At 37.0% G+C, this 15215-nt stretch overlaps 1 protein-coding gene across 1 annotated transcript; it reads left to right on the forward strand.

The window, feature by feature from the left end:
• Window positions 1–310: 310 nt before the first annotated feature.
• On the forward strand, window positions 311–13856 carry LOC105977131 (uncharacterized). The gene is made up of 22 exons (XM_013002406.2): window positions 311–1528; window positions 2787–2902; window positions 3735–3940; window positions 4135–4254; window positions 4488–4616; window positions 4697–4822; window positions 5912–5967; window positions 6049–6148; window positions 6296–6413; window positions 6624–6833; window positions 7089–7422; window positions 8487–8580; window positions 9272–9380; window positions 9600–9871; window positions 9998–10125; window positions 10348–10582; window positions 11156–11344; window positions 11457–11743; window positions 12336–12537; window positions 12656–12898; window positions 13249–13325; window positions 13430–13856. Exons 1-22 carry the CDS (start codon window positions 681–683, stop codon window positions 13575–13577), a joined length of 4347 nt encoding a protein of 1448 aa, XP_012857860.2. The 5' UTR covers window positions 311–680; the 3' UTR covers window positions 13578–13856.
• The last annotated feature ends 1359 nt before the right edge of the window (window positions 13857–15215 follow it).

Raw genomic sequence — 15215 nt, forward strand, 5'->3', positions numbered from 1 at the left:
TAACAATATATATTTAAAAAAAGAAAGATTAAACTAATAATAATTTTCCTCTATTGAATTTTGAGATAGACCAGCTTCCAATCATTTTTACATTAAAATTACCAATTTTTGGTTGCTAAATTTAAATTTAGAATATTTTGCATCCATTAAAAGAAAAAGAAAAGGAAAAGCAAACGAAGAAAGTCGGAGAAAGAATTAGGTAGTGAGCTTAAAATACACAGTGCGACTGTGTTACCATAATTTCCAATATAATAAATAGAGAATAAATAAAATTAATTAATTAAAGGAAAAAAGAAAAAGGAAATTAACTGCGCCATGTTGCCACCTTCTCCCACCCCCCCTCTCAAATTAAACACCACCCCTCTCATCTTTCTCTCTCTAGAATCACATCATCTCTCTCTCTCTCTCTCTGAACCCATTTTTCTAACCCATTTCCTCACAAAACCCCATCCCCAACCTATACACACAGACCTGTATCTATAGCTTGGTATACATACACGTGCATCTCACCACAGACACAGACGCACGCACTGCGAGTTTGTAGGGGATTACGACTGGCGAAGCTTCAATTTCACGGCGGTTTCTCGAGGGTTTTTGATTCGAAATATTTTTGCAGATGAAATTCGTTTCTGCTTATTCCGGCCATCTGATGTGATGACTATTCTCGTCATCATCAGCCCATGGCTATCTCCAAGCGTCGTTTCACACTTTCGCGATGTGTGATAGGATTGGTGGTCGTCCTGTTGCTGCCAATCTTCACAAACCCTAGTTCGATACTCGGTTCGTCGGAGCCGCAATTTGACTTGGATTTCGACTCCGATATTCTCTTGTTCCACCAGGACTACACGCCGCCGGCGCCGCCCCCTCCGCCGCCTCACCCCCCGTCGCTCTCCTGCGAGTCCGATCTAGGCGGCGTTGGTTCGTTAGACACCACCTGCCAAATCGTCTCCAATGTGAACATATCGAAGGATGTGTACGTAGAGGGCAAGGGTAACTTGGTAATTTTTCCTAACGTCACTCTGAATTGCTCGTCGTTCTCTGGATGCGAGCTTGCAATAAATGTCACCGGAAACTTTACTTTGGGCGAGAACTCCTTGATATTATGTGGCACTTTTGAGTTAGCCTCAGATAATGCTTATTTCGGGAATGGTTCTGCTGTAAATACTACTGAGTTGGCCGGTTCGCCGCCGACGCAGACTAGTGGGACTCCACAGGGAGTGGATGGAGCAGGCGGGGGACATGGGGGCAGGGGTGCAGCGTGTTTAAAGGATAAAAGTAAGCTCCCTGAAGATGTGTGGGGAGGAGATGCCTATTCGTGGTCGAGTTTGGGGAAGCCATGGAGTTACGGGAGTAAAGGAGGGACCACAAGTAAGGAAGTTGATTATGGAGGTGGAGGAGGAGGGAGGGTAATGTTCTTGGTTTCGAGGCTTTTGGAGGTGAATGGCAGCGTTTTAGCTGATGGAGGCGATGGAGGTGCCAAAGGTGGAGGAGGGTCTGGAGGGAGCATCTACATCAAGGCTTATAAGATGTAAATTTTTGGTTACTCTCTTGTTACAATTTTGTTTTCTGCTTTTGGTTAAGGTTAAATCATACTAGACGATTCTGGTTTTAGTTCTAGTGAGAACGCATGGTTGTTAATCTAGAAAATTGTTTTATGGTTATGATTTGATGGCAAATGGATGATATAGTTTCAGTGGACTTCCAAGTTAAAGTACGTGGTTGTAATTTGTACATCTACTTGTTCTGAACTTGTATGGGTCAGAACGACAGTATGATTTGAATTGATTTCATATGTAGTGCATCAGCATCACACTTAGCATGATTTCCTTTCTCGTGGTTTTGTTTATGACATTCTAACATTCTAACCATATCATTATCTTCGCTGAATGTTGTTGTTGTGTAATTCTTCGCAATATCTTGAGTTCCTCTAATGGTGATTGATATTGAGAGTCTACTGGGGCTAACCTGGTTCTTATCTATCTAAGATGTCGTGCATGTAGGTTACTTGTTTTGTGGTTCTTTTATCATCCTGCTGAATCCATTCTTTCTCAAGAACCTGCTAGCCAAAAACTAGGATAGCAGCGAAGATTCTGTCATCTCATCCAAGCTTGTTTTTCTTGAACACATCATGCCATGGCAAGCTTGTTTCGCAGTGTCGTATATATTTCCAACAGTCAGAAATCAAATGTTCCTTTAGGATATTCTGTATCATAGACTCTATTACCCTCTCACATATCATATTTACTCACCGATAACTCTGAAATACAACTTCGATAACAAGAGTTTCGGCTAAGACCATATGACTTACCAAGTAACATCTTCTTCATTGCAATATGTTGTGATTTTTTTTTTCTTTCAGCAATGATGTATCTGGATAAAACTTTGTTTTGTCTTGTTCCGTGTGTTACATTATAATATTATTTAATTACTAGTTTGTCCATCTCCGAGCATTCATGAGCTTGATTTTCGTTCTCTTTTAAATATCACTGAAATCGTGCATGAATCCCATAGTTACACCAAGCTTTGATTTGAATTGCACTGATAACATCTTTTTTTTTTGTTGTTGTGAATAATGCTATGTATGTTCCTTGTTTTCTAGCATTTCTAATGATCTATTACCATGTCCTATTGTTTTTCCTACATCGATTCATTTTTATTTTTCAGGTGATCATGTATTATTGTCTACTTTGTTATCTATTCAGAAGTATCTGCTTTGTCTGAAGTCACTTGAAAGCGTTGGAGTTCATCTGATTTATTTTAACCTTATTATTTCTTGTGATGTGCAGGATTGGAATTGGCAGAATTAGTGCTTCTGGGGGTAATGGTTTTGCTGGAGGCGGTGGTGGTAGAATTTCAGTTGATATATTCAGCAGGCACGACGAACCAGTCATTGCTGTACATGGTATGACCTGTGATATATTTCTCTTTTTCATTTTGGGTTTTAGGCCATAAATTTTTTCTATTACTTTTGCTTGTGCAATATGTATATTAAAATAGTAGCTAGATATTGTGCCGATGATCTTAGATGTAAAATTCAACCTAATAAAAGGTTTATCATGTGGCTGCCCTGCTGTCCTGGTGAAATCGAGACACAAGCTATTATTGTGCTTTGTTTTCTCCATCAGCAACTTCATATGTTATTCCTTTTTCGTTATCTTTTCATGGGAGGTGGGAGATAGAAAAGGTGACTGGAGTATTATGGCACCAATTTTAAATGTACCATGTTCTGGTTCTTCTATTTATGGCATTTGGAAAAGACAGTGTTAGCTATTTAAGGTTTGATTATTGTAGTAAGTGGAATTTGATTTTTGCATATCTGAAAGCTCAACATAATATTGCTATATGATTCGAAAAAAAAATTAGTTATGGATAATGACAAAACATAAATAAAAAAAGATAGTCAATTTGTTGTTTTGCAAAGGCGGCATTCTGGGGTGGAATGGTGATCAAAAGACAATTTTCAATCGTTTAGTAACTAACTTATAGGTTAATTCAGCTTATTTACTTACCCTGTTTCTGACCATCATGTACGGTAAAATATGCCATGTGGCTAATTTCAGGCATGCCCTAATGTTTGTAAATTACTTTATGTGCCTTGGCCTAAAGTGCATGACTTGAAGCAATATCTAGTAATATAATGAAAGTGCGCGCTTAAACTATTAAGCATCACATTTTCTTTATGTGAGACCGAGTGTTGAGCCAGTTAAGCTTTTACATCCATATCTTCATTGCAGGTGGAAGTAGTCTTGGTTGCCCAGAAAATGCTGGTGCAGCGGGTACATTTTATGATGCTGTTCCTCGCAGCCTTACTGTCAGCAATCATTACAAATCCACATATACGGACACACTCCTGATGGACTTCCCTCAACCTTTTTTAACGAATGTCTACATCCGGAATCAGGCCAAGGCTGCAGTCCCCTTGTTGTGGAGCCGCGTCCAGGTCAGTGAAATTTCTGTTGTTAGTTTTATATCCTGTTGGCAAAGATCACTCTCTGCAGTATATCCTGTTGGTAATGATAGATCTGTTGGATACCGTCGTTGGCACCTTTACAAAGCTATTTAGGTTCTTGTCATTTATATGGAGGCACAATTTCTTGTACATAAGAATCTAATTTGGCCCTGTTCATCATCAAGGTTCAAGGACAAATCAGCCTGTTGTGTGGAGGTGTCTTGAGCTTTGGGCTTGCACATTATTCCATGTCCGAGTTTGAACTATTGGCAGAAGAGCTCTTAATGAGTGATTCTGTAATTAGAGTAAGTGATAATTTTTCAACTTATTGTAAATTCGTGGAATGGTTGGCTTTTTTTATTTTTATTTTTTAGTAGCTTTTGTTAACATCAACTATATAAACTGTAGCGAATCATTGTATGACTTCTTCTTGGGTAACGTTGAGCTTTTATACTAGCACTTCTCTCTCTGCTGTAATGCATTTATCAAGCTAGATATATGAGAGGTATATGATTTTTTGATTTCCATCATTTTCTAGGTGTTTGGGGCTCTTCGCATGTCTGTTAAAATGTTCTTAATGTGGAACTCGTCAATGTTAATTGATGGTGGTGGAGATGAAAATGTTGAGACATCATCACTTGAGGCTAGTAATCTCATAGTCCTCAGGGTAAGTAACCTACTCATTAGCATAGCATTGTGCTCTTAGCATATTCATACATGACTTAGCTGTCTATTTTCTTTTGGCAGGAATCTTCCCTTATTCATTCAAATGCCAACCTGGGAGTCCATGGGCAAGGTTTACTAAATTTGTCTGGACCAGGAGACTGCATAGAAGCTCAACGTCTAGTTTTGTCATTGTTCTATAGCATCAATGTAAGCAACCACTTAATTTTTCTTTTTCATCTTTTATTTATTTATATATGTCTGTCAACTTGAAAAACTTTTTATTGTAGATGGCTCCTTCATTTTTCTTGTTTCTCCTGGAAAATACCGCTACCACTGACCTTATATATCAAGTTTTTAGATCTGAAGCTGATGAACTTCTTTCTCTTTTCCCCTTTGATGTGCTTTTAGTTTCTGGTTCTTTGCAATATTGTAGTCGTCTGTATCTATGAGGCAATCGGTTCTCGGCTTCTCGCAACACCTCATTTAGTTACTAGCTGAATTTTGAACCTCTGACCTCCAGTATGTTCTATTACTCATAGACAGCATAGACACACTTGTCATAATTCTCATGCTATTTAAGCATATCACATCATATAGTTTGTGATTATCATTTGACTTATACCGCTTTCTCAGTGTCCACACTTCATAAAAAAATGAGAGAAGTAAGGATTGAAATTTTGTCTGTTTGGTTTCTTATTCAGCTTGATTGATCATTATCTTCACTTATGGGGATTTTGAGTGGCATGCCATTCAGATATATGTGATTTGATAATTTGCTTTCTTTGCTAGATATCCCAATTATATTTCTCCATAGATTGTCCTCTTGTTTTGACGCCCTTGTTAAGTTCTCTCTCTTTGTGGATTTCTCTATTTTCTTTTTCGCATAGTGCTCTGTTGTATCTTGAATAAATGGATGTCATAAACTAGGTGTTTTCTATGTAGCAATCTCCTACAACAAATAAATACAGTTAATAAAAATGTGAACTGCTTGCTTCATTTGATGAAACCAGTGGCCTTAAACCATAGAACATGTTAGTCTTTTGTTGATGTAACCGAGCATTTGTTGCATCGAGGTGTATTTCTTACTTCTCTTCGTCTAACTGGAGAAGATTCTACTCAGTTTTAACCGAATTATTTCGCCTTCAACTTGGATGCCTATTGACTTGGCATCTGGCATTATTTGAAGTATTTTTGTCTGATAGATATTGGCACAATTATAGGTAGCATATGCAGCATAAATTATATTTGGTTAATTGTTTTTTTTTCCTTGCTTCCATTACTCATGTTGTGCTGAAGATTGGACCTGGATCTGCTCTTCGTGGTCCCTTAAAAAATTCCTCAGACGATGCTGTGTAAGTTGAACTTATATTTAAATAACATCAGAATGTGCTATTCTTGATTTATGATGATAATTGTTTTTTGTTGCCCTTTAGGATACCGAAACTTTATTGTGATTCAGAAGATTGTCCTGCTGAACTGCTTAGTCCACCTGAAGATTGTAATGTGAATTCTTCTCTGTCCTTTACCCTACAGGTGCATAGTTACTGTTTGGAAGTCGTGATTTTGTTTTTCTCCATTTATGTGTCGCTTACAACCTACTGCTTTCTCTTTTGCTGTTTTCGTACGCAGCTATGCCTGCTTGCACAGGATCTTAAAAATATTTCTTTTTGTGTTATGCAGGTCTGTCGAGTTGAGGATATCCTGGTCGAAGGTTCTGTTGAAGGATCTGTTGTTCATTTCCATAGAGCCAGAACCATTACTGTCCAGTCTTCTGGAATTATAAGCACATCGGGAATGGGTAAGATCCTGGCTCTCCTGCATGATGTATATTGCCCTTCTTTCTCTCTAAATCATGGATATCCTAAGAAGTTTCTCCACGTCTCGATTTTGTAATAGTTTCTGCTATTCCTCTGCATTCTTGAATCAATGAACCATGCATAAAATATTTTTGGAGGTTTGATCCTTGTGATTGAATCACATGACAATCTAGGATCTGGTATTTATGCAGGCTGCCATGGTGGTGTTGGTCAAGGAGTAGTATTGAGTAATGGTCTTGGTAGTGGTGGTGGACATGGTGGCAGGGGTGGAATGGGCTGTTATAACGGAAGCTGCATTGAGGGCGGAATATCGTACGGAGATGCTAATTTGCCTTGTGAACTGGGTAGTGGAAGCGGAAATGATAGCTTGGCCATGTCAACTGCTGGTGGTGGTATCTTGGGTGAGCTAAAGTTTTTCAGCTGATTGATTGTGTTTTGTTTTCTTCTACCACATGGTATAAAAAATGGAACTATTTTTTGTTTTTGTATGTTCAATCAAATGCTTTCTTTCTCATAAAAATTCAAGATATTTCACATTGTCTCAAAGATTGCTAGAAAATGGGCTAGGTTGGTATTCAGCTGACATCTATTGCTGAAAATACTTGCCAGTCCTTCGATTATCTAATTATTTGTTGTTGTTTGTCCTTTTCATGCAGTGATGGGATCTTTCGAGCATCCCTTGATGAATTTATATGTTGAAGGTTCTGTTAGAGCAGATGGAGACAGCTATAGAGGGAGCCTCCAAAAGAAGAATGCCTCCATTGATAATGTGGATATTGGTCTTGGGGGTGGATCTGGTGGTACAATCTTGTTATTTTTGCGCTCTATGGTTCTCAGTGGATCTGGCAATTTATCTAGTATTGGAGGTCACGGTAGCCTGAGCGGTGGTGGTGGCGGAGGTGGCGGAAGGATTCATTTTCACTGGTCGGACATTCCCACTGGCGATGTATATTGGCCCCTAGCTACAGTCAATGGAACAATTTATACAGGGTTAGTAAATATACTTTTCCTTCTACAGATGCTGATGCATGCCTAGTCTTGTAGTTGTAGTACTGACTGGAATTTAGTTATATTCTTGAATTTGTTGCCTCCCATTTTACTCTAGCTTTAAGCTTCTTTGTGTAATTTTTTCGTTCTTTTACACTTAGAAGTGATTTTAGAGTCCCTTCTATGACTATGGTCTTAATTATATTTTTGTGATTGATTTCACCTTGACCAGGATCTGGTCAATCTTTGGAGTTATTCGTGTAATGTTCTATGGAGGAAAATCATTCGACTACATTAAAATTGTGCAGATCTATGTGTTCATAATAATTAAGTTTGCTTGTAATTCTGGCAGAATCGTCCAGGAAAATGAGCTATGTGAATAATGTGAGATGGGAGGAGTATCTTGTGCAAATGGTGCCATGTCACTGAAAACCCTTTTACTTATCAGTAATTAGGCAGAGCCTGATGCATGCGACAGTCATTTAGGAAGAATATAATTTATCTTATATTATTCTAATTCAATTTTGCATAATATTACTTAATATTCATCTTATTTTTGTGTTTTTCCTGTTTCTGTTCTATAATATCCTCTGTGGTAGAAGTCAAGACCTATTGACACTCTATGTCAATGTTAGAGTAAGTAAGGCTACGAGTTCAGTAGCTGGCTGTCCATTTCTAGGAAATAAAAGTTTGGGTGACATTGCTGATTAGACCCTGAAGTCCTGTATGAGGAACATATCCTCTGCTTTCTTTAAAGCTGTTGTGTCCTTTAGTTATGTTATTTTTATATCTGCTCACGATGCCTGTTTTATTTTTTTGACACCTACTTCCATGTGTTTTGGTGGGTGTTGTATCTGAACACACTGTTAAGGAAGAAACTGTAAACCAAAATTGGTAGTCCTGAGCTCCTTCTCCATACAGTATAATATGTATAGCCTATCCCCTGGAATAAATATATTATTTTTTTGTCAGCAACTAACTGTTCATATTTCGGAAACCATTGTCTACACTTACAGATTTTGTAGGTTACATTTTCCTATGATATTGATTTCCTGTTTTTATCATAGGGGTGGATTAGGTGGCAACCAAAGTCAAATGGGCGAAAATGGAACAGTCAGTGGAAAAGCTTGCCCAAAGGGGCTTTATGGAATTTTCTGTGAGGTAGTTGGCTATTCATTTCTTGTCAGCTATCTTTCAATTTTACCGTTAATTTTCTTCAATTCATTTCTCCCAAGTCTTTTGATTTTCAAGAGGTGTTTGGTAAGAGTTAAATTTGGAAGTTAAAGCCATACTATGGATTTTATTAAGTACTCGCTACAAAATGTACCTCTTCCTCCAAAATTGAAGCTCTCATTGATCCGGCATGGAGCCCTAGATGGGAGTTGAAAACATTAAATTTTGTGTATCTTCTGAATGCTGCTCTTAGAAGTAGTAATTCAAAGATAGTACTTTCAAATAACTATTGAAATAATTTCATTTTAGTAAATGAGACTTCCAACAAAGGAAGCAGGAGCAATAAATTTGGGACAGGGAGAATATTTTTTACCATGAACATTTATGGTTTAACTGAATTGATGATATTTTTTACTCGCCGATAGTCATAATGTAGTCTAGTATGCAAGACGTTCAAGATGTCATCTAATTGCTTTGTTGGTTTTTATATTTCTCAATTGTCTTAGTATTGAATGTAGCTCCTTTATTTCTTTCCTTCAATAAAGTGAAAATTTCCCATCAAATACAGCAAAGTAGGTGGAATTTTCTCCAGTCTGTATTGGATATCTGATAATAAATCTGGAGTTTTCTCCAATTTGTATCAGAGATTTATTCATGAGTATTTCTTAAATGTCTGCAGGAATGTCCAGCTGGTACTTATAAAAATGTCACAGGATCTGATGGATCCCTCTGTTTTTCATGCCCAAATCATGAGCTTCCCAATCGTGCAGTTTATGTTAATGTCCGAGGTACGTTAAATCGGGAGAATTATGTGGTCTCTATTGATCCTTCCCGTTATTATACATGTCGTAGTAATCTTTTATGTTTTCCTATTTTTTTTTAAATTCTTTTTACTAACCTCAAGTTTTGGCATTTTGTTCTTGATAGTTAAAAATGTTCCTACCTTCTAGTTTTATTTTCGTTTTATGAATGTAAAATGTTAGCTTAAAGGTGTCTGTTTGATGCAGGTGGTATTACTGAAACACCATGTCCTTACAAATGTATTTCTGATAGATATCACATGCCACACTGTTATACTGCTCTTGAAGAGTTGATATATACATTTGGAGGACCCTGGTTGTTTGGGCTCCTGCTTTTGGGTCTTCTCGTATTACTAGCCTTGGTGCTAAGTGTTGCACGAATGAAGTTCATTGGGGTCGATGAGTTACCGGGTCCTGCTCCTACGCAACAGGGCTCTCAAATAGATCATTCATTCCCTTTCCTGGAGTCTCTTAATGAGGTATTTAGTTTTATATAATACAGTGACTATTGAATCATGGATATGAAGTGCTGCTATTTTATTTATATCTTCATAGCCATCATTTTGATGATCAAGAAAGAAAATTTAAGAATGTTTTCCAATCAGGTTTTGGAAACTAATAGAGTGGAGGAGTCTCAGAGCCACGTGCACAGGATGTACTTTATGGGTCCAAATACATTTAGTGAACCTTGGCATCTTCCTCATACCCCTCCTGAGCAAATAAAAGAAATAGTGTAAGTTCTTTATCATTTTCCAGGTTGTCAGTTTCTTATTCCATCAAGTGAGTATCAACTTTCAACCATCACTTCCGTGACATGATATTTTATTTGATTTGCATCCCTTTATTATTTCATTCCTCACTTATGCGGAAGATTGATATATGCTTTTCCGGATTCTGTTGTCGGCCAAATACTGCACACCTGGAAAAATATCTTAACTTTATTCTCAATTTGCAGTTATGAAGGTGCATTTAATACATTTGTGGATGAGGTCAATGCTCTTGCTGCATATCAGTGGTGGGAAGGCTCAGTGCACAGTATGCTTTGCGTTCTTGCTTATCCTTTTGCATGGTCGTGGCAACAATGGAGGAGGAGAATGAAGTTGCAGAAAATACGTGAATTCGTTCGATCTGAATATGACCATTCTTGTTTACGTTCTTGTCGTTCACGTGCTCTTTACGAAGGGCTTAAGGTAAATTTCTTAAACTTTGGTTAAATTCACATGGATTATAGATCCCATTTCATATTCAGGAATAGTATAGAAGTATTTTTTATTATTAGTTTCTCAGTGTGGTATAACTACCAAGTACCAAGTCTTCCCAGAGAAACATTTACTGATGGTTCACCTTGTTTTGACTGTCAAAGGCATGAAGTTTCAACTATTCGTTTGTATTTTTAAACTAAAAATTTCTTCCAATTTTTTTTTATTTTTTTTTAATATGCACTCACTGCTATTCAAATTTTTTTTTATGTCAATGAAGCAACATGCAATTGTGAACAAATTAGCCATTTTGATCCTTCTCTCTTGTTTTGTTCTCTTGGCCGGGTGGATAGAGATTTTGCCCATCATGCTATCTGTCATTTCCATTTTACTATTGAATTTGTTCTCAGTCAGATATTTAGTCAGACTTCGTTTTAAGATTTTTCCAGTGCCCTCATACGCCTGTCTCTTCTATAGTCCAATTCGTTTAGCTTCGTTGTAAAAAAAAAAACTTGAAAAAGTTGAAGCTTTTAGCGTATCACTAATTCATTTTTTCAACTGTAGGTTGCTGCAACACCAGATATAATGCTAGCGTATGTTGACTTTTTTCTTGGTGGTGATGAAAAGAGACATGATCTTCCTCCTCCTCTCGATCAAAGATTTCCAATGTCTCTATTATTTGGGGGTGATGGAAGTTATATGACTCCTTTCTCACTTCATAATGACAATATTATCACCAGTCTCATGAGTCAGGTAGTTGTTTTATCTCTGGAAATAGAAAACATTTTTGTTTGAATTACAAAAAAATTGAATAAAACATTCGCATGTGATCTTGATATTCTACTGGTTTAACCTTTTCTTTCAGTCTATCCCACCTACCACATGGTATCGCTTTGTGGCGGGTTTGAATGCACAGTTGCGCTTGGTAAGAAGGGGTTGCCTTAGGGCAAAGTTTCGCCCAGTGCTTCGATGGCTTGAAACTTTCGCAAATCCTGCATTAAGGGTCTACGGTGTGCATGTTGACCTGGCTTGGTTCCAAGCTACAACTAATGGCTATTGTCATTATGGACTTCTGATATATGCTGTTGAAGAAGTGGACAATATGTCATTAGGATGTCATGATGGAGAATCTGAAGATGAACAGCATTCAAGGTATGCGTCTTTGCTAGCATTGGAGCAGATATACATACATAAATGATTTGGTTGAATATGCAGATCCATGCTTTATTTGTATGTATGTCTATATACATATATATTCATGAATAGATTGGTATTCGCAAGCACTTGTGAAGTTGTGATGTTACTGTATGATTATATGATTTTGAAAGGTTTTTTATAGTAAATATAATATGATCATATAATTTCGCATGGGTTTTTCTGATCTTTATGAGCTTTCTGGTTAGTTATTTACAATTATTTATTTTTCATTCTCTCCATCTATAATGAAGGAATTGCAAATGCCGCTTGCAATAAGCCAAGTGATTATTCATGCTCTAAGTGTTTCTTCCTTTATTATCTGCCAATCGTGTTAGTATTCAAACTTCAATTGTGTAACATTTTGATGAACAAATGTGTGTGCCTAGAGAAATTGGTGATACTTAAAGCCTTTTTTCATGTTTTCATGCATGTGAGGTTAATTTAGAATGTCTGGCCGCATTTAGTGCATTAGTATGTAATAAACTTCTTTAAAAAGATAAACCTCGTTAACAAGTTTTTCATCTATACTTTTTTTCATTTGATACAGTGCCGACGGTAACTATCTGAAAGATGAGACCACAAATAAGACTTACTTGGGCAGGTCTCAGACAAGTGCTGAAGGTAACTTGAGAAGGAAGGTTTATGGTGGGATTCTAGATGTTAGCAGTTTGAAGGTGCTTGAGGAGAAAAGAGATATATTTTTTGTCCTCTCTTTTCTAATCCACAACAGTAAACCTGTTGGCCACCAGGTATGTATAGATATATATCTCTCTCTGAACTTTGTGTCTTGTAGACATGATATTGATGTGTTCTTTTAGAAGTAGTTTCCTGAAAATGCATGCTTTATAATATGTTGTTGTGGTGCAGGATCTTGTGGGTTTGGTAATATCAATCCTGCTACTCGGAGATTTTAGTCTAGTATTGCTCACATTACTACAGTTGTATTCATTTTCCCTGGCGGATGTCTTTCTTGTTCTGTTTGTTACACCCCTCGGCATATTACTACCCTTTCCTGCTGGAATCAATGCTCTATTTAGTCATGGACCAAGGAGACCAGCAGGTCTTGCACGCGTGTATGCTTTGTGGAATGTCACTTCCTTGATAAACATTGTAAGTTGCTTCTTATTCAATCTCTTAATTCAACAATTCTTTCCCCCACTATTCTTAATTTCGTATATAACTGATATCACCGACTTTATCTTGATGAAATAATACAACAATACTCTTTGAATATATATTGTTTGACTAGTGCTGTTTTCATCAATATTAATTGAATGGAATGAGTTTCTTTTTGTATATCCGCTAATGCGTTAATCAGCCAAAAGGAACTTGCTTTTGTGAAATAACATTGTAACCTAAAAAATTCATATGATACTACTTCGGACCATGTAGGCTTCTGCAGGTAAATGTGCTTAGCGTTCTTATTACTTACGTGGTCTTTTTATTATTGGCTTACACAGGTTGTCGCATTCGTTTGTGGTTATGTTCACTATCGCACGCAATCTAGTAGGAAACTTCCCTTTCAGCCATGGAATATGTGAGTTGAATTTCAATCCATTTGAACTTTCGTTTTTTGCCCATTTGCATCTTATTATCATAGGTATTCTAATACGGTGGTATACCTTTGTTTTCTGACTGCAGGGATGAAAGTGAATGGTGGATTTTCCCTTTTGCACTTGTTTTGTGTAAATGTATCCAATCGAAGCTCGTAAATTGGCATGTTGCAAACTTGGAAATCCAGGACCGTTCATTGTATAGCAATGACTTTGACTCGTTCTGGCAGTCATAGGATATAAGGAGATTATTCCACACGAACACCCATCAATTTTTTCTATGGGTTTTATTTTGATGTTTCATTTATGCTAATCGTTTAGAGAATAGTGGTTGACACAGGAGTAGAAACAAAGTTGAATGCAAAGAAGGCGGAAGAACGAGAGAGAGCAGAGCTGAGCTGAGGCCTTTATTTTGTAGCCTTGTTTTGTGCAGTTGTGTTCATTCCTTTTGTCATGTAAATATTAAATGGGATATTCCCACCGTATCTTAACTATGCACTAGTTTGACGAGGTGACATAGGATTGTAGACGCACTACTTTACACAGAATAAACAGATGCACTGAACAGCACACCGCACACACTGAAAAAACACACTACACCTAGAACTACAACACGCACTAAGAAAAGCACACTACACCTGTAAACACGCACTAATCAAACGCACATTCGGAAAAACACAGTACACCTAAAACACGCAGTAGGAAAATCATACACTACACCTAAAACACTCAAAAAGAAATACATTCGAAAAACACACTGCACTTAAAACACACACTAGAAAAAAATACACTACCTAAAACACACCCTAAGAAAAAACACACTACACCTAAAACACATACTAAAAGACACATTTGAAAAAACACACTGCACCTAAAACACACACCGAAAAAAAACTACTACACCTAAAACACGCACTAAAAAAACACACATTTGAAAAAACACTCTGCACCTAAAACACACAGAAAAAAACACATTACACCTAAAACACACTACACCTAAAACACGCACTAAAAAGAACACACATTTGAAAAAACACACCGCACCTAAAACATACATTGAGAAAAAAACACATTACACCGAAAACACACACTAAGAAAAAAACACACTACACCTAAAACACGCACTGAGAAAAAACACATTACACCTAAAACACACCACCTATTACACCTCCGAAGAACACACACTAAACGATAGCATGCCCAGTTTTATTCTTTCGTTGTTCCATGCAAAGTATCAGATTAATTTTCATATGGTTCATATTTGTCTGTTGACCTTTTAATATAAATATAAAATATAATAACTTTGAAGTCTAAGTTACGGTGGTCAAAACTGAGTTTAATTGAATCACCTTTGTTTTTGGTCTCATAATTATTATTGAGACACGCACACACTCTATTAACCTCGATAATATCAGTTTCTTTATTTTTTATTTTTTGTTTGTTTTGATTTTTTATTAAAAGCAGCTGTGTATTTGGTCGGCTTTGTGTCATAATTACATCCATCTCTTTCATCCACAGCACACTGCAGTAACACAGACTACATCAAAAGAATACATGAAGAAAATACATTCAGAAACATGCTACACAGAACACACGCTACACCGAGAAAAAATATACTGAAACACACACTAACACGTATTACACATAAGACACCAAATACCAAGCTACACCAACACACATACTAAACCACAGTACACAAGAACACAATGAAACACACATTACATCAAGAACACAATTGCATGTCAGTCTGAGGACACACACTAAACCGAGAACACGGACTACATCAAGAAAATGGACTGAAACAAATATTACACCACGACAACACACTGAATGCACACACAACACAGAACACACTAAATTACACGGGCAAGAAA

The sequence above is a fragment of the Erythranthe guttata genome, chromosome 1 (assembly GCF_056151865.1).
Source record: "Erythranthe guttata isolate IM_541 chromosome 1, IM_541, whole genome shotgun sequence".
Lineage (NCBI taxonomy): Eukaryota > Viridiplantae > Streptophyta > Magnoliopsida > Lamiales > Phrymaceae > Erythranthe > Erythranthe guttata.